This window comes from Danio rerio, chromosome 2 (genome assembly GCF_052040795.2).
Source record: "Danio rerio strain M-AB ecotype USA chromosome 2, GRCz13ab, whole genome shotgun sequence".
Taxonomy (NCBI): domain Eukaryota; kingdom Metazoa; phylum Chordata; class Actinopteri; order Cypriniformes; family Danionidae; genus Danio; species Danio rerio.
Genome location: NC_141022.1, coordinates 9,518,127 through 9,540,162, shown reverse-complemented (window position 1 = coordinate 9,540,162; position 22,036 = coordinate 9,518,127). Strand labels below are relative to the sequence as shown.

Here is a 22,036-nt window from a genome sequence, read left to right as displayed (position 1 = left end):
GATTTGAATGTGCCTAATGTTGGAGCACATCTGATCATTTCTGGAAGCTGATTCCTGCAGTGAGAGGCGAAGTTGCTGAAAGCCGATTCACCTTGCTTTGACTGAACTCTTGGAATTTCTAGTTTATATGATTTTAAAGATCTGAGTGATCTGTTTGTATTCAGTGAGCATAGCTGTAATTTATTGAGGTCCTATGGCATTTAGTGATTTATAAACAAGTAATAATACTTTAAAATCTATTCTGAATGTAACTGGGAGCAGGTGTAAAGACCTGAGGACAGGTGTGATGTGCTCTGGTTCTGATCAGAACCCTGGACGCAGCGTTCAGGATGAGCTGCAACTGTCTGTCTTTTTAGAAAGGCCCGTGAGGAGGTGGTTACAGTAATCCACCCTGCTGCTGATTAAAGCATGAAGTTTTTCACTGGAAACAAAGCATTTGATTCTTGCAATGTTTTTGAGATGATAGTATGCTGAGTTACTAACTGCTTTGACATGACTATTGAAAGTCATTAATGAGCAACAAACGCCAGGCTTCAATTTGTGATGTATCTGGAATATGTGCTAACTAGGGTTGGGCATCTAAGCTATAATGCCGATCCGATACGCATCTCGATACAAAGAATACGATCCGATATATTAGCGATACATTTGTGACATTGCGATGCAACACGATACGATTTACACCCATATCACGATACAATGCGATAATTCAGCACTAACTTATTAGATCAAGTTTATGAGATGATGTAAGAAAGGATGCTGTGCCATTGAATGAGTTTGATTATTTATTAACCAAGTAAAACCAAGACTTTTTTTACAAACTGGCTTTTCTCTCAGAGCCAGAGTGTCAGTTTACAGTAGAGGGCCATTTTAGAACCTATAGCACATATTATTTAAGTATTTTCAAGATAAACAGAATGTATAAGTGCAATATATATTATAAATGTATATATTTGCACTCTTTCAACATAAAGGTTTACCATTGCACAACAAGAATTGTGATTTAGGTCGTGAACTAGCAGTGTTATGCTGCTTTGAAACATCACTGTCACTGTAAACAACAGGCTAATAAAAATATAAATAAATACAAATTAACAGGAGGTGTTTAAAACCTTCGTTCTCCGTGACACTAGGCTGAATATCTTTGCAGATGAACAATGCAATAACATCCGTTATTGGCGTAGAGCCAGCAGAACTGTTGCGCATGGAGAAAACTTTCAATGCTTTTCTCACCATTATTGGAGCTGGTAGCTACAGTTGAAGCAGAGCAGGAAGCCGGGGATGCAGGAACACTGGAAGATGCTTCCACAACAACACCGAGGCGCCGCTTCAAGTGAGATATCAGATTAGTCGTACTGCCCGTGTATTTTACAGATGCGCGGCACATTTTGCAAATTACATCTGTCCTGTCAAGTCATCCATCCTTTTACTTTAGATTTAAAACTCAGTGAGAAATAGTAGTAGCAGTAGACGTTGTTGTATTAGTTTTTGCAAACGCTATAGTAGTATCAGTAGTGGTAGTAGTATCAGTATTAGTAGACATTGTAGTAGTAGTAGTCGTGGTTGTGGCTGTAGTAGAAGCAGTAGTAGTTGTAATATAAGTAACTTTCTGTAGTAGTAGTTGGTGTAGCACTTGTTATTTATTATTATTGTTGTCATTTATTACTGTGTCCTTTCTTTTTTTTACTCTCATTTTTACTATCATACATTAATAAGCATTGTTGTTACTCCCTACCCCTGACTGGTTTCTTTCAATATGTTTTATCTATATCTGTGACACTTGCTTCATTTATTGACTGTTATTGTCCCTTATGTATGTACTCTGACCTGTCCACCAAGTTACCTTTACATGCATACACACACTCACACGCACACACTCAACCACATACCAGTACATGACTATATTGTTGTTGTTGTTGTTTTGTTTTTGTTTCGTTGCTTTGTATTTGTTATTTGTTGATTTTTTTTCTTGTATTTGTATGATTTTTGCATATTCTAATAATAAAAAAAAAAAACTTAGTAAGAAATAAAATGTAAGTTTTGCTTCCCGCGCTTTCTGAGGGCGCACTACTAGCTTCATCCGCACACCTGATACACTGAGTTGTAGTGTATAAAGTGTACACATCCGCAAGTCCGTTGCTAATGCATACTTTTTTTTTTCTTTTTTTTTTTTGCTAATGCATACTTTATGTAGGTCGATTAAATTATGCGCCAAAAACAGGTTGACAACACTTGTTAATAAATAAAAAATACATTCTATATTAAAAATATGAGTTGTATCTTGGAAAAACCGATGCATCTCGCAAAAACCGATGCATCTCGATTTGCTTCCAAAATTTCATTCATCCTCTGCTGCTCTACCGATGCACTCGCATCGTGCACGCGCATGACCGCGTATCGATACATATCGGTTAATCTTCCCATCCCTAGTGCTAACAATTGGGCTTGAAAGGAAACTGACATGACCTCTTTTTTTCCTTTTTTTATGTGATATTTAGGGAGTCCATAGATGTCTTATTATTTATGATGGGGATCCAACTATAGTAATGCACGAATCAGCCACATATTGATCCGGCACTAATGGTAATATTAGAATGGACACGCTCTCCTCATTGTCTGTGGCGCAGATCTTGTGTCTCTACAGTCCAGGATTGAGCTAATTTGCAGGCTTGAATGTGTATGGTTTCTCTCTCTGTGAGTCAGTGGACCGTCTGGCCTGCCTACATCACAAACACACTCATCAGTAGCACCCTGCTCTCCTCCCACACTCACACATATACACATTTTCATCTTTGTGCATGCTGCAGAAAGTGACAAGTTACCGCCTGAGGTTTTGTTTTTTGTTCTGTTAAACAGTCCAGAACTCTTTTAATCACACTAATCATGGTGCAAACTGTGAAGTTCCCAGTTTTCTGCAGTGTGTTTTTGTTCTAACAGAAGTAACCTCACAGCTTTTGTTTTAATTAGCTCACTGATACTCATTAAAACCACTCTTACGAAGCATCGTATTTCTACCCTAAAAACCTAAGGGATATGTTGATTAAGGGTGGAAATCTTTAGGGACTTTACAAACTGACTCCAATTCCTAAATGAAAATGAAATTTTCAAAATTCTTGACATACATTTTTCCCCCATATTTTTGGCAGTGCAAATACATCTGTCCAGCTGTACATTTTAACCAGAATTCCAGTTCCTATGCTTTAGTTTATAATTGGAATCAACACTCAAATGCCACTTTATTAGGTACACCTTATTAATACCAGGTTGGATCGCTTTTTGACTTCAGCAACTGGCTTAATCCTTCATGACATAGATTTCACAAGGTACTGGTAAAATTTCTCTGAGATTTTGGTCCATGATAGTATCACGCAGTTGCTACAGATTTATCGGCTGCACATCCATGATTCGAATCTGCCGATTCACTACATCCCAAAGGTTCTCTACTAGATTGAGACCTGATGGTTGTGGAGACCATTTGAGTACAGTGAACTCATTGTCATGTTCAAGAAATCAGTCTGAGATGATTAGCGCATTGTAGTCTCAGTTTACTGTTCTTAGCTGAATGGAGTGGCACCCGGTGTGGTCTTCTGCTGCTGTAGTCCATCTGTCTCAAGGTTTGACATGTTGTGTGTTCAGAGATGCTCTTCTGCATACCTCTGTTGTAAAAAGTAACTATTGCCTTTCTATCAGCTCAAACCAGCCATTCTCCTCTGGCATCAACAAGGCAATTGCACCCACAGAACTGCCGCTCACTGGATATTTTCTCTTTTTTGATTCATTTTCTGGTTGAGTGTATAATACCCCAGTAGATCAGCAGTCTCTGAAATACTCAGACAAGCCTGTTTGGCACCACCAACCATGCCACGTTCAAAGTCACTTAAATCACCTTTCTGCAGCACATCATCTTGACAGTGAGTTGCTGCCATGTGATTGGCTGATTAGACGTTTGTTTTAACAAGCAGTTGGACAGGTGTACCTAATAAAGTGTTTGAGCGTATGTATGACAGTGCTGCAATCTTTAAAATTATCGATTTTATTATCAAAGTTATATTTAAGGCAGGGTAGCATGGTGGCTCAGTGGTTAGCACTGTTACGGGTCGCTGGTTTGAGTTCCGGTTGGACCAGTTGGCATTTCTGTGTGGGTCCTGGGTTCCAGCTGGAAGGGCATCCGCTGCGTGAAATATTCTGGATAAGTTGGCGGTTTATTCCACTGTGGCAACCTCTGATAAGTAAGGGATTAAACCAAAGGTAAATTAATGAATAAAAAAATATTTAAGGAAAGACCAGTTTATTTATTTAACACATTTCATACATAATGGTTGTTCAAAGTGCTTTACATAAACAAGAATAAAAGGAACAAGTATATGAAATAAAAAAAAACAACAAAATAAAATAGATTTAACTTTGTATTCAGAATGAAAAAGCTCTGAATGTGACACTGAAACCCCAGATTACAAAGAGCAATTATAAAGACAAAATTATATAAAAAAGAAAGCAATACATATTTTTAGTTTGGTTATAACCTTTTATAAACGAAATGTCTTCAAAGCAATAATGTTTATGTAAAAAATATATTTGGAAATGATTTTGCTTTTAATGAGAGAAGTGCACCACTTTGCCATGTTTTTAAAATTCTAAAATCTTTCAAATTAAGTTTGGTTTGTTTGGTTGGCTGGCTGACTGACTGACTGACTGACTGACTGACTGACTGACTGACTGACTGACTGACTGACTGACTGACTGGTTGGTTGCTTGGTTGGTTGGTTGGTTGGTTGGTTGGTTGGTTGGTTGGTTGGTTGGTTGGTTGGTTGGCTGGCTGGTTGGTTGGTTGCTTGGTTGGCTGGCTGACTGACTGACTGACTGGTTGCTTGGTTGGTTGGTTGGCTGGCTGACAAACTGGTTGGTTGATTGATGATTGAGTGTCATTGCTGTCATGGCAGTGACATTTCTTAAAATATACTTTTTCTTATTTGTACTTTCTAGTTTTTAACTTATTTATGTGTTACTTACTTTTCCCCCCTTTCTCTCATTTGTTATTTGTTTGAAATATAATCTTCAATTAATGTATTTTACATCATTCTGAGAAACACAGAAGGCATATTTAATAAATAATTTACAGTTTTCCTGTACTTAACAGTTAACTTTATAGAAGTAAAGAGCTTTTCATGTGTATCTCTGTGTCAGGCTGATGAAGAGGTGGCTGAATATGCAGAGGCGATTGGAGAAAGTGAGTGCAGTCTTTTTCAATGTATCTTCTTGCACTGTATTTGTGTGTGGGTTTATTTTTTTCTTATGTTTTTTTTATGGAGGAGTTTTTTATCTCTGTAAAGTGGCATTAATCTTAAAGGAACACTTCAATTTTAATTTACTGTCAGCCTTAGTACACAATGAAACTACAGAAGAGTCAATCTTTAAATAGGAAAATTACCAAAAAAAGATTTAGATGCTAATGGTCTAATCCAATTCAATGATTTATGCTAAGCTAAGCTAAGCTAAAAGTGCTCCTGCCAGACCTGGAGATTGGTTGAATCTCTTAAAAAATGGTAAAACTCTACTGTTTAACTTTAGGGCACTAGCCTTTTTCCCAAAAAAGTGTGTTGTTCCCTTTAAATAATGCTGCAATCAAAATAGGACAATATACTCAAATGATGTTACACTAAGCAATATTTGAAAAATGCTCTTGACTGTAGTGTCCCAAAACACACTTGCAGCCAATCATCAGTAACTATGGCGGATATGTCAAAAATGGGTAAATTCCTGTTCAATTATAGTTTTGTCTGGTTTGGTGATTTCAAATATAAACATTGTTTATTCATTCAAAAATTGCTTGGTGTACTTTTAATAAAGATATTCTGTGGTTTCAAAGTAGTTACATTTTGCCAAACGTGTAAATTAATCTTCAAATATAATGTTTTAGTATTTGGTGGGGCAAATTAAAGTGAAAAATGTATGCTGTGGTACAAACAAAATGATTTAATTTCAAGAAAATTATTAAAAAAAAAATCTTGAATTTTACAATTTGGGCTGGGCCAAATAAATTCTGCCTTTTTGACTTTTTGTTGCTGTTTCTGTGCAGAATTTTGTTTTTTTTTTTTTAAAAAAGAAAAAAACTCATATTAATAAGTCAATAAATATATAAATAAATAAATACAAAATTAATAAAAAATCATCTGATTTATGTTAAATGATTTGGATGGTATAGGAGCTGAAAACAACAAATTCATTCAAATTAAACGAACTGTTAATTGGGTTTACAATGCAAATCTAATTAGAACCACTTTTTTTGTAAACAAAGCAGGTCTTTCATTCAATACATCCACTAAAAGACAGACAATATTAGTTGACAAATTGTATTGTACATACATCATCCAAATATGTAAATATATTCCATAATAGAAGTGAAATTAATACAAAAGTGGCATAAATATATTGGTCACACTTTACAATAAGGTTCATAAGTTAATGTTAATTAATGCATTTACTAACATGAACAAACAATGAACAATACATTTACTACTGTATTTGTTCATGTCAGTTAACGTTAGTTAATGAAAATACAGTAGTTCATTGTTAGTTAACTCATGGTGCATAAACTAATGTTAACAAGCATGGACTTAGATGTTAATAATGCATTAGTAAATGTTCAATTATGATTAATAAATGCTGTACACGTGTTGTTCAAAATTAGTTCATGTTAGTAAATCCATTAACTAATGAACCTTATTGCAAAAGTGTTACCAATATATTTAAACAATTTTACATAAGTGATTCATTCCGCTGTGGCGACCGTTGATAAATCAGGGACTAAGCTCAAGGATGATGAATGAATGAATATTTACATAAGTAATTAAATTGCTCAGATATTTGTGGAAATGTATTAATATTTTTGTGGTGTAGATTCTTTGTGGGCCTACTTATTGGTAACCATTCATTTAAAGTGTTTTGTTTTGACTGCATGACATGACAAAGCTGTACAATATATCAGAATAAAATATATATTTACTTGTTTTGTTCCCAAAAAAAAAAAACACCAGGTTTTCCAATGGAGACCAAGAAGTCAAAGGTCATCTTTGTGATCGGTATGTTAATAAAACGCCATTATATATTATTTTCATTACAGAAAAAGAAAGATTGAATGCAATGTATTACTTTGCCTGCATTTCCCCCTCCCAGAACAGTAAGTGAGGAAGCACAGTGTTGTGATGCAAAGCACATTCATCACAGCTTAGATCACACATAATAAGACCTACAAAGTATCTTTTGTGACAGATGCACACACAACAGCATGAACTGTGAAATTGGAAGCAGGTGAAATCTTCTGAAGTGTCCTGTTAAGGTTCCTAATTGAAACTGTTGGCAGTCTTTATCTGAAAATGACTTATGCTCTGGATAGATGGAAAGCAGACGGTCAAGATGGTGTGAGTCTTTGCATGCTAGGGGATTTCCTCCCTTCATGTGCGTTCAAAAGCACTAGCCTACTGGGATGTAGTCAAGTGAACTGAAAGCCAAGCTTTGAGGGGAAAAAGAGACCTGAAGAAATCAATTTGGCTGCTGTTTGAAATTAACCTGGTGGATGCGATTAGAGTTCCTGTGTCCTGTGTTATGCCTGTAATGTTATTTTAGATGTACTTGTCGATAGTCAGATGGAAAAGACTGTTAAGATAAGACTGATCGAATGAGTGAATTACACTATACAGTGCACTTGACCACCCTAAATGACATATAGTTGAAGTCAAAATTATTTTCCCTCCTGTGAATTTTCTTTTTCAAATATTTCCCAAATGATGTTTAACTGAGCAAGGCATTTTTCACAGTATTTCCTATAATATTTTATTTTTCATCAGGAGAAAGTCTTATTTGTTTTATTTTGGCTTAAATTAAAACATTTTAAAAAATGTCAATCAATTTAAAGGGGGGGTCCACTACGATATATTTTAAACTTCAGTTGGTGTGTAATGTAGCTGTGTAAACATTAACAACATCTTTGAATGTAATACGCTCAAAGTTTAATGCAAAGGGAGACATTGACTTTTACAAAGTTAACTTTGCAAAGCTTACAGCGAATGTAGTTTGGGGACAACAAAAAAACTCCATCCAGGTTAGTGAGATCACAAACGCTTCAGGTTACACACATTCACCACGTGCGTACACCCAGTGCAGCGAAGAGGCATGGCCAGAGGTGCTGTAATGTTATAGCAGAGAAAGCTTAAATGCCGTCCAAACACTGCTATTTCCACTGAGCTTGCTCTGTTTCTGTATTTGGGCTTCCAAAGGACATGACACAAAGAGAGAAGTGCTTAATGTTTAATTTTAATTATGTTCTGGAGAACTATACAAAATATATAGCTCTAGCATTTGACAAAGGACAGCTCCCGCAATCTCTCCCAGTTCAGTGCTTGGTTCAGCTAATGCCGAGGTTAGACTGCATGATTTCTTAAAGTAGTCGTGTCACAGATGTTTTCACACTGCATGACTACCTGGGCTAGCATTTTGTTGCTGTTTTGTTTACACTGCAAGATGGATAAGCGACAGGGGGTTTCACATTGCATGACTTTACAATAGGAAGAATCACCGACAATTTTGTCCTACATCTCACAGCCAAAAACATGCAGTATATCTTTTTATATTGACTACATAACGAGAAAGAAGCCTTTAATGGGGTAGAAAATGTACTTATTTGCTCACCTGGGTTTGAAGGGAATTAGCAATTTCTCCTCAACTTTCTTTATTAACTTTATTTATGAAACGTCAAACAGACACGGGTGCTCCTGTCAAACCTTCACTAGTTATTTGGACCCATTTCTTGGGTCCAAATAAACTGAAATTGATCGCTTTAAATTTCTCACCCGATGTTATTTTCAGTCAAAACTCATTTTACGCAGCATGATTTGAATCGCCAACAGCTCCAGATATTTAGCACGCCAAATATCTCACAGACATCGCTGCGACTCTCTCAGATCACGTCTTTGATAGTTCATACTGTGTGATTGTCACTCACGTGCACGAGCACCGATTTGCCTGTGATTTCAGGCATTTGTCAGCGATTTCTCAAAACATGTCGGCGAGTCAAAATCGGGGCTAAAATCATGCAGTCTGAACTAGGCATCAAACTCCTCAAAGAAGGTGCAGCTCCAACTATAATAGACGAAGCTGTGGATTGTCAGCCACAACCTGTAAGTATTTTAATCTGTTAAAATTGATCTATTACATGCACAGTTACTAGCATTGACTGTATGTTGTAGCAAGGACATAACAAGATTGTAAACTATGGGAAATGCTGTTTGGCGCCATTAACACAGTTAAGCTACAAATTCATATTTAACCGTCAAACCCCTGTAAACAGCCACAATCTTTACCAGCACTGCAGTGCCTCTCTATGCGGCCGCTTTCCCTGCATTCTACATCTCATATAACAAATCAGAAAAGATATGTGAACGTTTCATATTACTTACACATGCTTATAACCCGAATATATATGAAAGACACTTTTCAGATTTTATTTTAGAGAGCAAGCATGAGGTTCAGCTCTGTCCTCTTCATTTTCTGTCTTACTCTAACTACTGCGGCCTACATTGACTGACAGCATTTATACATCCGAGGCTCAGTGCGTGCTAGTAGAGGCGTGACTAGACATGATGCTTCCTGGTGACGTGGAGCCGGTCCGCGAATCACAGCACACTATGTTAGCTGACCAATCAGAGGCTCTTGAGGGTGGGCTTTCGGAAGAACTAGGAAATATGTCGTTTTCATGTTAGCTGAGTATACAAATAACGTGATTTTCTACAAGTAAAGCATGAGCACACATTGCTTTGTATCTTATAAACACAACTAAGCCTGGACCACCTCTTTAAAACATTTATTATTTAGGTTTTTAAAAATCATTTGAACATTTTTATGTTTATGTATGTATTACAAACAACAAACAACCGCTTATGCGAGGTGTTTCTAATGCAGCATCTATGGGACAGAACAGTCGATTTGATGTTGTTCTCTCTTCTGGCTGCCGTCATCAGTCTTACACTATTGTTTTCCTTTTTTTAAAAGTCTTGACAACACCATCGTGGAGTTTTCCTTTTATCATTTTAGCAAATGAGGTTTTAAAAATGTAATGTCACGGTTGCAGGTTTGTGCGCTCTCCCGTAGTGTCTGTTTGACCATGTGGGTTTGTTTGGTTTTTGTTGTCCACGTGTATTTGTTTTGATCATGTGTTATGACGGCTCTCAACTAGCTTGATTAGTTCGCCAGCTGAGGCTCATATTCGTGCCTATATATGGGTGACGTTTTCTGTGTGTCCTTGTCAGTTTGTTACGTGTGCTTATGTGTGCTATCTGTCTGTGCTCAGGACCGTGAGGGCTTTCTACTGTACCCTGTTTCCTGCCTGATACCTGCCCTGTTTCTCCTAGCCCTAGCACCGCACTCATTCTTTGGATTTGTTTTGACTGTGTCAATAAATTATTTTTGTTCACTCGCACTTGGATCTATCAGAACATTTTTTTGACTGACAAAACGAACTGACATGGACAACAAAAACCAAACAAACCCACATGATTAAACAGACACTCAGGGAGAGCGCAAACCTGCAACCGTGACATTGAGAAACAGGGCAGGTATCAGGCAGGAAACATTTATTTGTTTCAATACGCTCTAAGTTTAATAAACTATGATGACTTCTGCTTCTGAGAAACCCAGAAATGTGAAAAGGTTCCATTGTGTGTGTTCATGATCACTGTGCAGTGTCAAATACCTGGATATCTTAATTTGTGTTCTGAAAATGAAAGGAGGTTTCAGGGGTTTGGCTGAACTAACCCTTTTAGTGATGTAGGCACAAGCTATAAGAAGTAAAAATCGTTACTTACAAGTGTGATGAAACTTTGATACATGTAGTGAAGTTTATTTATAAACTGATTTCAAGAGGATCACATGCTTAGTTGCAAGAATCCCCCCTTCCACCCCTACTTCTACTCCATTCCTAGATGGGTGGCACAGTGGCCCAGTGGTTAGCACTGTTGCCTCACAGCAAGAACGTCACTGGTTCTAGTCCTTACCAAGCCAGCTGAAGTTTCTGTGCGGAGTTTACACATTCCCTTCGTCCTCACATGGGTTTCTCTCGAGTTATCCGATTTCCTCCAATCGTCAAAAAACATGCAACCTAAGTTAATTGACTAATCCAAATTGGCATCATAGACATGCTCCTAGTAAGTAGTTATCTCTTAAGAGCAATCACTATCTGCTCATTACAGCAGGGGAGTTCTCAAGATTTACCTGAGCTCAAACTTCCCTATCGCCTTGCAAACGGGAGGGAGCCACGGGCTCGAGGAGCTTATGAGCTCAGAGCTCTCTCCTGGGACAGCAGGCACAAGCTTTATAAACAATCATCAGCTAAGTGTGAACTCTTGAATCTTTACTGGTATCATCGGTGAAAGCAATATTGGTCTTGCAGTGATTTATAGATGAACAATCAAAAAAAAGAAAAAACATTAACAGACAATCAGATATACAGGCAAATACACAAGACAAAGCCCACTTTGTTTTTTGTTTGATGCTTGGACTTTTCAGAAGCATTCTTACATGATTCCAAGACTCACCATCAGTATTTAGACTATTGCCTGTTTGCTGTGTATAAGCATTTTGCCTTAGGGAAATCTGCCTGTAGACTTGTGCTGTAGATAAGGGCTGCCCTGAGCTGTGTACAGAATCTTAATGAAAGCCTGTGGGAGTTCAGCCAGAAGGTAGGGTCGGGGATAGACCAACACATGTGTGTAGTATTGGCTATATACAATACATGCTGATAATCCATCTCACATCTCCCAAGACACTCAATTACTGAAGAGTTGGCCCCTTATCCCAACAGTTAACAGCACTTTCTGTCATCCATTTAATTTACTGCTTTTTAAAATACTATTCTTCGATTTTCTCATTGTGAATATAGGTGGGCCAGGATCAGGGAAAGCTCTTCAGTCAGAAAAGATAGAAGAGCGGTACAGTTTGAAGCGGCTGTGTCCCGGGGACATCCTGTGCAGTGAGCTGCAGTCTCACAGCGAGAGAGGACGCTTTCTCCGAGACCTTCTGGAAAGAGGAGAGCAGCTTCCCGAGGTGCACAATCTTGTTAAAATCCATTACTGGAAGAAATTACAATGACCGGCTTCTCCTTTACTGAATTGAATGCTTTTGCTGCAAACACACACTGTAGACACACGATTTCGTAACACGTCTGAGTGCTTTTAACCTTTGAAGGACGCTTTATTTAATAGCCTGGTCAGTAAGAAATACTGGCTTTAGGGAAAAGAATGGGACAAGAAGTTTGGGAAGTCCCAGCTAACAACGAACGTTCTTATAATTTTAGTTATATCAAAGTTGTTTGTAGAAAGTTTCCTTAAATGTTATCTGTAATTAATATATGTTCTAAAAAAATGTTATTAATGTGTTGTTGGGGGAATGTTATAAAAACGTTTGCATTATAAACGTTACAATTTAATTATGAATGGAACACGCTGAAAACGTTTGGATAAAAACGTTGCTTTTGTGTTTTAAAAACGTTATTAAAACATTAATATAACCAGCGCTAATTTTGACAGCCAATCTTGTTTCAGGTTTAATTTTAGCCTTTAGACTAAAATTCCATTTTAATTTAAGTAATTTTTTAGACTTGAATCATTTTAGTTTAAGTTTATTTTAGTCGACTAAATTTTATAAGACTAAATCTACTCTAGATTAAATTGACTGAAATATATTTTGTTTAATTTAAATGTAATTTAATTAACATATTGTAAACATTTATTATACAAAACATTCTTATTAAATGTGGAAAATATCTTTTCCTGTCAGGATTCTGCCACTTCGGTCTTGTTTTAAGGCTGAATCCAGACACTAGTCCTCTCATGTCTTGTATGTTATGGTCGGCTTGAGTTTTTTTTGGGTCGAGCGCTCCTATTCTGTCTTGGGCCATGCTCAGGATGCATGCTCTCATCCTAGTGTTTGTGTTTGTTCTGTCTGCAATGTGCTGTTTTATTTTTAGCGTCTCAGTCTAGTTGGTTTCGGTTTCAGTTGGCACTGAAACATGAAACATGTACGTTGCATGTGTGAGTGCGTTAGGTGTTTTTATTTACTGTGTACTCTTGTCTTGCCTTCTGTCGACTGTGGATCATTCATTCATTTTCTTTTTGGCTTAGTCTTTATTAATCTGGGGTCGCCACAGCGGAATGAACTGCCAACTTATCCAGCACATGTTTTAGGCAGAGGATGCCTTTCCAGCTGCAACCCAATCACTGGGAAACATCCATACACACTCATTCACATACATACACTACGGACAATTTAGCCTACACAATTCACCTGTACTGCATGTCTTTTGGACTTGTGGGGGAAACCGGAGCACCCGGAGGAAACCCACACCAGCATGAAGGGAACATGCTCCACACAGAAATGTCAACTGACCCTGCCGGGGCTCGAACCAGCGACCTTCTTGCTGTGAGGCGATTGTGCTACCCACTGCGCCACCTTGCTGCTCCTACTGTGGATCAGTTACATTTAAAATGTGCGTGTGTGCGTCACACATCACACACATCACAAGAATAATTCTGATTGGATAATTACCAAAACTCATCCCTCAATCCCGTTCTCGTCTTGTTTTTATTAGTCGTTGAAAATGTCAGTGTATCTTTATTATAGTTCTCATCTTCACTTCATTTTTTATTTAGTTTTCATCTAGTTTACGTTGGTAGAAACTTGTTCGTCACGTAAATTATGACGAAAAATGTTCGGCAATGAAATTGCACTGAATATAACAAGAGAATTAAATGTTCTGAAAATGTTTTTAATAGCATTCTTATATCCAAACAAAAGCATTAATACAATGTTAAAAAAATAAATAAAATAAAAAACCTGTACATTTTGAACGTTCTAATAACTTTCAAATAAAACAATTTTATAACTTAATGGGAATATTACAGGAATGTTTTATAGCGTCCCTGATGAATAAAACCACTTAAACCAGCCTCGGCTGATTGGCTGGTTTTAGCTAGTCGACCAGCCTATTTTAAGGCTGGTTTCCAGTCATTTCCAGCCTGCTCTTAGCTGGTCAGGCTGGGAAATGACCAGCTAAAACCATGTCAAACCACCTTGACCAGCCTGGATTAAGCTGGACAAAGCTAGTTTTGTTTGGGCTCCCAGCCTGACTAGCTGAAACCAACCAGGAAATGGCCAAAACCCCTCTAAAACCAAGCTGGTTAACTAGCTAAAGCCAGCCAACTTGCCTAGACTGGTTTAAGCTGTTTTTTTCAACAGGGGTAAAATTGTTAGCTGGGATAGTATGGGACTAAAAACAGTTGAATACTTCTTGTTTCTTAAAATCAGATTGTAGAATTCTTTTATTAGATAAAATGAGCATATTCCATTGCAAACAAGTTTCTTGTCAAGTTACTTGAACAGTATCTGACCCCACATTACATTTTGTGTAGAGTAAAAAAAAAGTAGCTGTTTTTAAATATTTAACTGCCTTGTATTGAGAAGAATATTTAGTTTAGTTTGCCAAAAAATAGTTAGAGAAATAAATTTTGAGATTTAGAGTTAAATTTTTAACAACAGATAGCATTGTATTTTTTACAAACAGTCAAACTCTGCATGCATTTACTTCCAAATACCACTCTAACCTAAAATAATTTTTAAAAGTATGGTTAAAGCAAACGGTAAAGCTGTGTTTACATTATTCTTGTGACATAAAAGTCTAATAAAAGCCAATTTACATGATTCAGCCAAAAACAGAAAACACTTTTCCTCATGAGCATTTAAATGTACGATTAAAAACTTACCTAGCTGTTCAAATTTAAGCTCAGAATCAATGCATTTTGAAAATGCTGTATCAATGTAAAATCGATTTCTCAAATTAATTGTTGTTGTTGTGTTCGATTTTTGTTTTTGGCCAGAGCTCTAATATTCATTCCTTCATTCATTTTCTTGTCGGCTTAGTCCCTTTATTAATCTGGGGTCGCCACAGCGGAATGAACCTCCAACTTATGCAGCACATTTTTACCCTTCCAGCCGCAACCCATCTCCGGGAAACTTCCACACACTCACATTCACACACTACGGAAAATTTAGCTTACCCAATTCACCTGTACCGCATGTCTTTGGACTGTGGGGGAAACCGGAGCACCCGGAGGAAACCCACGCAAACGCAGGGAGAACATGCAAACTCCACACAGAAACGGCAACTGAACCGAGGATCAAACCAGCGACCTTCTTGCTGTGAGGCGACAGCATTACCTACTGCGCCACTGCGTCGCTGAGCTCTAATATATAATACAAAATTAGAGAACTTTACTATTAAAACATACTTCAAGTTACTTGATATATGATGCTGCTTCAAGATAAAGTAGAGAGAAGATCTAAGACCAAAAAGTCCTACAGGTCTAAAACCAAAATCAGATCCTGGACTGTCACAGTCCTAAATAGATTATTTCCAACTCACATGCCTGCAGTTTTCAAATAGTTGTCAAATAATGTCTCTAGGAGTTATTGAAGGACAGATACTAGGCACTGTTAGATATTTGGAGGGCTAAGAAGAAAAGTATGCTGTGGGAAACAAGCTGCAGTGGTGCAAAGTAACAAATTACTAGTTGATTCAGGAAATGTACTTCAATAATTTGTTAGAACTTTTTACATTTTTAAATCTGTCTTGGCATATTTACTATACTATTTTCCTTCAACCTTCAACCTATACTTTTACTCTACTTGCACTACATTTTCATTGCCAAATGAATAGTTTCAAGCTTCTGAAGGTAATGCTATCAGTATACTGAAGCACGCCTCATACCTGTTTCGATTTAGCTTCAACACAAAAACTAGTGTTCAGATATGAGAAATCAATTGACCACTGCAACTTTCACAGAGTCTAGCTGCTGTGAAGCATGAAGGCGCAGGTACAGCAGTTCAATTTTGATTCAGCCCTAAGTGAAAAATCTTTCATGGAAACTAATACACAATTATACAGCATAATCCATCGTCAGGCATTTGTGAACACATTTAATTAGGCAATCGCTTCAATGTCCACACTTATTTAGTCATTAATAGCAGGTCAGATGAGCTCAGCTGTCTTGTTTAATCATTCAGAGCTCAGATTCTTTCTGTCGTGGGTTTTGTTTGCTGAGGTTTGGCACATGGCTCAGAGATATCCAGACTTAATCAAATGATTTATGTTACTGTGGTGTTGCCTAGCAACATGGCTGTCATTAGCATTTGCTGTGAACTACTTTTAGTTGACATCAGACGCCACATTTCTTTATAATGTGTTTGCATGTTTTTATGCGTCCAGCCATTCTCATTGACTTTGAATTCGAATGTAAAGTGTTTATCTGATTTTCTTGTCTGTGTGTATTTAAGGACACTCTTCTGGATCTGTTGTGTGAGGCCATGGCATCTACTGTACGTCAGGGGAAGGGCTTCCTGGTAACAGGCTTCCCGAAGAATGAGAAGCAGGCGCAAGAATATGAAGCCAAGGTCAGTGCTTTTCCAGAAAAACAACGAATTCAACAACTTAAATGACCAATTACAAATTAATAATTCATTTTTATTTAACCAGGTAAAGAAAATACATTAAAATCGAGATATCAGGTCAAGGATGACCTGGCCCAGAGATCTGCAACACATTACTGTATGAAAGAAAAAAGAAATTTAATAAAAATAATTTAATAATACAGTATTATAATACATAATATTGTATCAGTCGCTAGATTATTATAAATGCGTCTATAATGTACATTTCAACACTTTCAAAATGATATCACAATGGTAGTGTCCTGTATAGACATGTCCAATGCATAGACTGTAAAAAATGTGGATGTAGGATCCGTGACGTGACCCATAGGTTTCTGAAGAACGCAAATATTACGCTGACTGGGGGTAACCAAAAAAGGACAAAGAGGCGGAGCTTGAGCAGAGCTACAGATGCCTGCTTGCAATTTGCTTAGACAGACTTTTTTTTAAGAGAAACACTTATACATCATCACCTTCGACTCGTTTGTGTTCTGACCACTTGTGAATGGTTGTGTACTATAGCAATCAAGTGTTTAGTCTTTTAAAAACACTGTTGTAATACATCGAGCCACTAAGCATTGCTCTTATGACGTTTTTTCTACAAGAGGAAAACGCTAATAACTCCCAAATACATCAAATATAGTCTGTGTTAGCAAATGCTGGGCTATTTATAAAATCCAGGCATAAAACTGCATGACAACGTTTCAGATGACTGTTCTAAAGCCTACAGCTAATCAGTCTGTCAGATTCTGGAATGCATAACAGGTCTAAAAAATTACTAATTATAAACAATCTTAAATAAAACAAGTACATATATAGAGATGGTTTATAAGTATAAAAGAATTTCACTCACCTGGGAAATGGAGGCAACTTGAAAGGTTTGTGAGCATAATTAAGTGCATACAGCATGCCATATTATCTGATAATTGTGGAAAATAATTCCAACCGGCAATTGACTGTGTAAAGCCACATAAAACAAAACAAAAATACGATGAATATGCCGAGTTCAGCAGCTAATCAGCCGAAATCAGGTGAGGTGACGTCGACCAGCAAGACCTAGCTGTCACTCAAGTGGCCACACCCTTAATTATGCAGACTTAATATAACTCAATATAAATGAAATGGATGAGTTATAAAAAAAATCACTCTCTCACAGTTGTCATGAAGGGTAAAGTTAGCTCTATACACCAAAATCCTTTTTTGTACCAGGCTGTAAACACTTTTTTTCTGCTGTAAAGTTGGCCATTTTAACAGTGGGCTCAATAGAAATTTGCTCTAATATGAAGCCAGGCCTAGTGGAATTTCGATGAATTGCAACTTCAGTTACTTCCATATTAGCTTCATGAGTGAGAGCGGGAGGTTGCCACTTGGTCCAATGGCATGGAAGAAACCTGTTTAAACACCAGCTTAAAGGGTTAATTCACCCAGAAATGAAAATTCGGTTATACATTATTCAACCTCATATCGTTTCAAACTCCTGAGACCTTTGTTCATCTTCAGAACACAAATTAAGATGTATTAGATGAAATCGGAGAGCTCCCTCATCCTTCATAAACTGCAGTGGTCTTAAAAAATAACTGTTTAGGAAAATACCAAAAATAACACACCATATGCCTTCAGTTGTTCAATTGGAATACTTTTATCGACACATAAAACAGAAAGTATGAATTTATTCAACAGTTTCTTCTCCTCAGTGACAGTATAGGATGTGCATCCATGGGAGAAATATGCTATTTTTTTAATAAAAATAATAATAGTAATAATAATAATAAAGATGTGCATGGGCATCCAGGCACACATTAATGCACATGTGCGCAATATACTGACACTGAAGAGATAACACTGTCGAATAAAGTAATTATTTCTGTAATTTGTGCACCACAGTATTCTCATGGCTTGATAAAGTTAACACTGTCACCTCAAAGCAAGTAGGTCACTGGTTAGAGTCCCGGCTGGGCAAGGAGGCATTTCTTTGTGGAGTTTGCATGTTCTCCCCGTGTTTGTGTGGGCCTCCTCCAGGTGCTCCGGTTTTCCCCACAATACAAAGACATGCACTATTATTGGTGAATTCGATGAACTAAATTGGCCATAGTATGTGTGTGAAAGTAAGAGTGTATGGATGTTTCCCAGTACTGGGTTACAGCATAACATATACAAGAACAGTTGGTAGTTTATTCCGCTGTGGTGACCTGTGATGAATAATGGACTAAGCCGAAGGAAAACAATGCTTTTTAACAATGCTTTTTGCTACCTTTCTGGACTTTGAACTAGTTGCTGGATTGTTGCTGTCTATGGAGTTCTCAGATTTCATCAAACATATCTCAATTTGTGTTCTGGATATCAACAAATGACTCAGGGGTTTGGAATAACATGAGGGTGAGTAAATATTGACAGAATTTTCATTCTTGTGTGAACTAATCCTTTTAATGTGTGCTCTATGGATGGGGATTAATTAATGTTTATATTTGGATCAAGTTAAATCTGTTCATCATTAAATGATTGTCTTTTTACAAGGCTTGGATTGGATATTTTTATTTTTGTATACATACTACAAAAGTGATATGAACTACTTTTACTAATCAATATTTAAGTGATTTTTGGAGCTTTACATTGTCCCTATTTTTTTATTGTATGCAAAAAGCACCTGAAATAATCTGCTAAACATCTTAATTTGTGTTTAGTGGAAGATTTTAAAGGACACCTATGATAAAAATCATCTTTTGGAAGCTGTTTGAACAGAACTGTATGTAGGTATAGTGTGTCCACAGTCATGTTGGAGTGATTGAAACACAAAAAGTCTCTTTTTTTAATTTTCTGATGTTAAAATAGGATCCAAATCCTTCCCATTTTGAGGCCCACTGCAACGTGATGTAAGAGTGCGGTTTCCCCACCCACCGAATTGATTGACAGCTGCCTATTAACATGTCTCTGTAATAACGCGTATAATCATATCAACAAGACAAGACATGCACTATACAACTGGAATTAAAAGATCTGTTCAGCGCTTTGTGATCATCAATCATTATCAAATGTGGTCAAGATTGAGTTTAACAAGTTTAAAATGTTTTTAAAACAGTGCATATTTGTAATAAATTACAGCGATTTACTTCAGCTTTACTTTATTACCACAGCCGCATGTCAGTACAATTATAAAAGAAGACGATTCAATCCTGGTTTGTGGACGTTAAATTAGGTTTAATTTGTACATTAACATAATAGATATCCATACAGCAATGGATATTATCGTGTATCTTGTCACATTTGCCATGCAAAAACAGTGCAAATTTAAACGTGTGTGTGTGTGTGTGTGTGTGTGTGTGTGTGTGTGTGTGTGTGTGTGTGTGTGTGTGTGTGTGTGTGTGTGTGTGTGTTTTGTGTGTGCGTGAACTTTGTAACGACATTGTGTTACTCATCATTGCAGAAAGGCTTGAATTAACTTCACAACAAATACATCAAATAATCATTGGGAATGTTCTTACTGTAGTATTTCTCACAAACGTTACATGAGATCTGCTTCCTTCATGTCTGTCACTGTGCTGTTTATCTGACGCAGCCGGTAAGGAGGACATTCTGGGGACACTCTGATTCTCATGTGGGAACAGTGGTCAGGGAGAACTAGCAATAAAGGCACAAGCAACAAAAACTACTTTGTGTTCAAAGCAGAAAATTCCAATGTTCTGAAAGCTATAATAAATAATCTGATGGGTGTTTTGAGCTGGAACTTTACAGACACATTCTGGAGACATAAAAGACTTATCTTAAATCTAGTAGAAGAGGTAAAAAGTCAATGCCTGTTTAGTTTTTGAGTAAAAATTTGACAGTTGTTGCTTCTTTTTTAACTCTTTCAATCACTGTAATTTGTGTCACAAGATCTGACAGATCTGCTTGTGTGTGTGTATGTGTGTGTGTGTGTGTTTCAGATGGGCCAGCCAGACATAGTTCTGCTACTTGAATGTTCTGCAGACATCATGAGTCAACGGCTACAGCAGAGGGCCACCTGCAGCCTGCACAGTAAAGAAGCCCGAGACAGAGATACTCGCCGTAGAGTAGACGGGTTCTGCAGCCTGATCAACCCTGTGGTCGCTCACTACCAACACAGAGAATTTTTCCATAAGGTTGGTGCATGTGTTAAAGCTTAGCTACACTGAGGTTACAGCATAATACTCACATAATCTGGTAATGAGTTTGGACAAACACTTCCTGTTTACTTCACCTCTAGCAGTGGTTGAGACAGCTCTCTGCGTTCATAGCCACCAAGCAATTTTGTGTTTAACAATAGTCCAAGAATAGAGCAGGCATCAGATAGACAGGAATGAAGAGCTGTTGCCATTCACCTATTTTTAAGCGGATTTTGGAATTCTGCATAAAAAACGCTTAATGCATACATTTTGAAAATAAAAACTCATGAGTGGGATAAACTTTTTATTCGAAAAGAAAAAATGCACATAAACTACGATGGAAGCGCATTTACTGAATAAATCCCAGAATCTTCATCAATAAAATCTTGTGATTTTGTTTTAACAGATCTTGTGATAATAAAAATGGGTATGATGGGATGGCATAAATTAGTGATGTGATGTTGTGCGCCGAGGCTTCGTATCAAAAAAGCATGTATCAAAAAAACGATACATCTCACAGTGAAGCAGTGTACCGGAGCTTGATTCGTTTTGCCATCATCATGTGATCAGTGACGTCCGAAGCTTCATTTTTGCCTATACCAACGTGACTGCTTCAAATTTTGATTCAAAGGTTTAAACACCCTCATAGTAAAGTGTAAAGCGAGAGATTCGGCGTCGATTACATACATTTGTTCTGTTTCAAAGCACTGCACCAGTCCCACACACCAGTAATTAAACTAAAATACAATAGTAAATTTTTGTAAAAAGGTTTTGAACCATACTAAAATGTTAGCGTATTTTTTACAAATATCTTTAAAGAAAACCACCGCATATCATAGTATTGTGTGTAACAGAGACCAGCTGGCGAGTACAGCCCTGTAGCATCACTCACATAGCTTCCTCCTAGAGCATTCGCCTCTCATGCAGGAATCGCTGGTTTGATCCCCGCTTGGAACAGGAATAGTTGTAATAAGATAATCTTTTGAATACCTTGGATTTTACTACAGTCATCAGTGGTGTAATGTAATATATCTTGTGTAAAAACTACAGTATTTGAGTAATTTGTTTATATTGCTGTTGTTGTATTACTACATGAATGAGTTGGTCAGTTGTGAACATTTGACATTATGGCAACACAGTGCTTTTCCACACTTTAACCAGAAGAGGTCCTCATCGAGCTTTGATTTAGAAAGCTTTGAGTAACGAACCTTTTTCCGATACAATTGAGTCGAGCGCTTCACTGGTTCAGAAAGCTTCATTTCACCATCACTAGCATTAATGGATAAACCAGCAGACCGACCACATTGTAAAAAATCTGAAATGTTGTTTTGGTCGTTCTAAAATCTATCATCAAAGCGGTTCAGTGTTTTTACATCTCAGAACTGTCT

At 37.2% G+C, this 22,036-nt stretch overlaps 2 protein-coding genes across 2 annotated transcripts in view; one reads left to right on the top strand and one right to left on the bottom strand.

Moving 5' to 3' along the window:
- zzz3 (zinc finger, ZZ-type containing 3) overlaps nt 1–22,036 on the bottom strand; it is a 675,084-nt gene that overhangs the window by 581,527 nt on the left and 71,521 nt on the right. The window lies entirely within an intron of this gene.
- The window catches only part of ak5 (adenylate kinase 5), a 210,901-nt gene that overhangs the window by 182,508 nt on the left and 6,357 nt on the right, over nt 1–22,036 (top strand). The window contains 5 exon segments of the mRNA NM_001100084.1: nt 5,185–5,227; nt 7,035–7,079; nt 11,930–12,093; nt 16,378–16,494; nt 20,451–20,645. Of these exon segments, the coding sequence (NP_001093554.1) occupies nt 5,185–5,227; nt 7,035–7,079; nt 11,930–12,093; nt 16,378–16,494; nt 20,451–20,645 (564 nt within the window).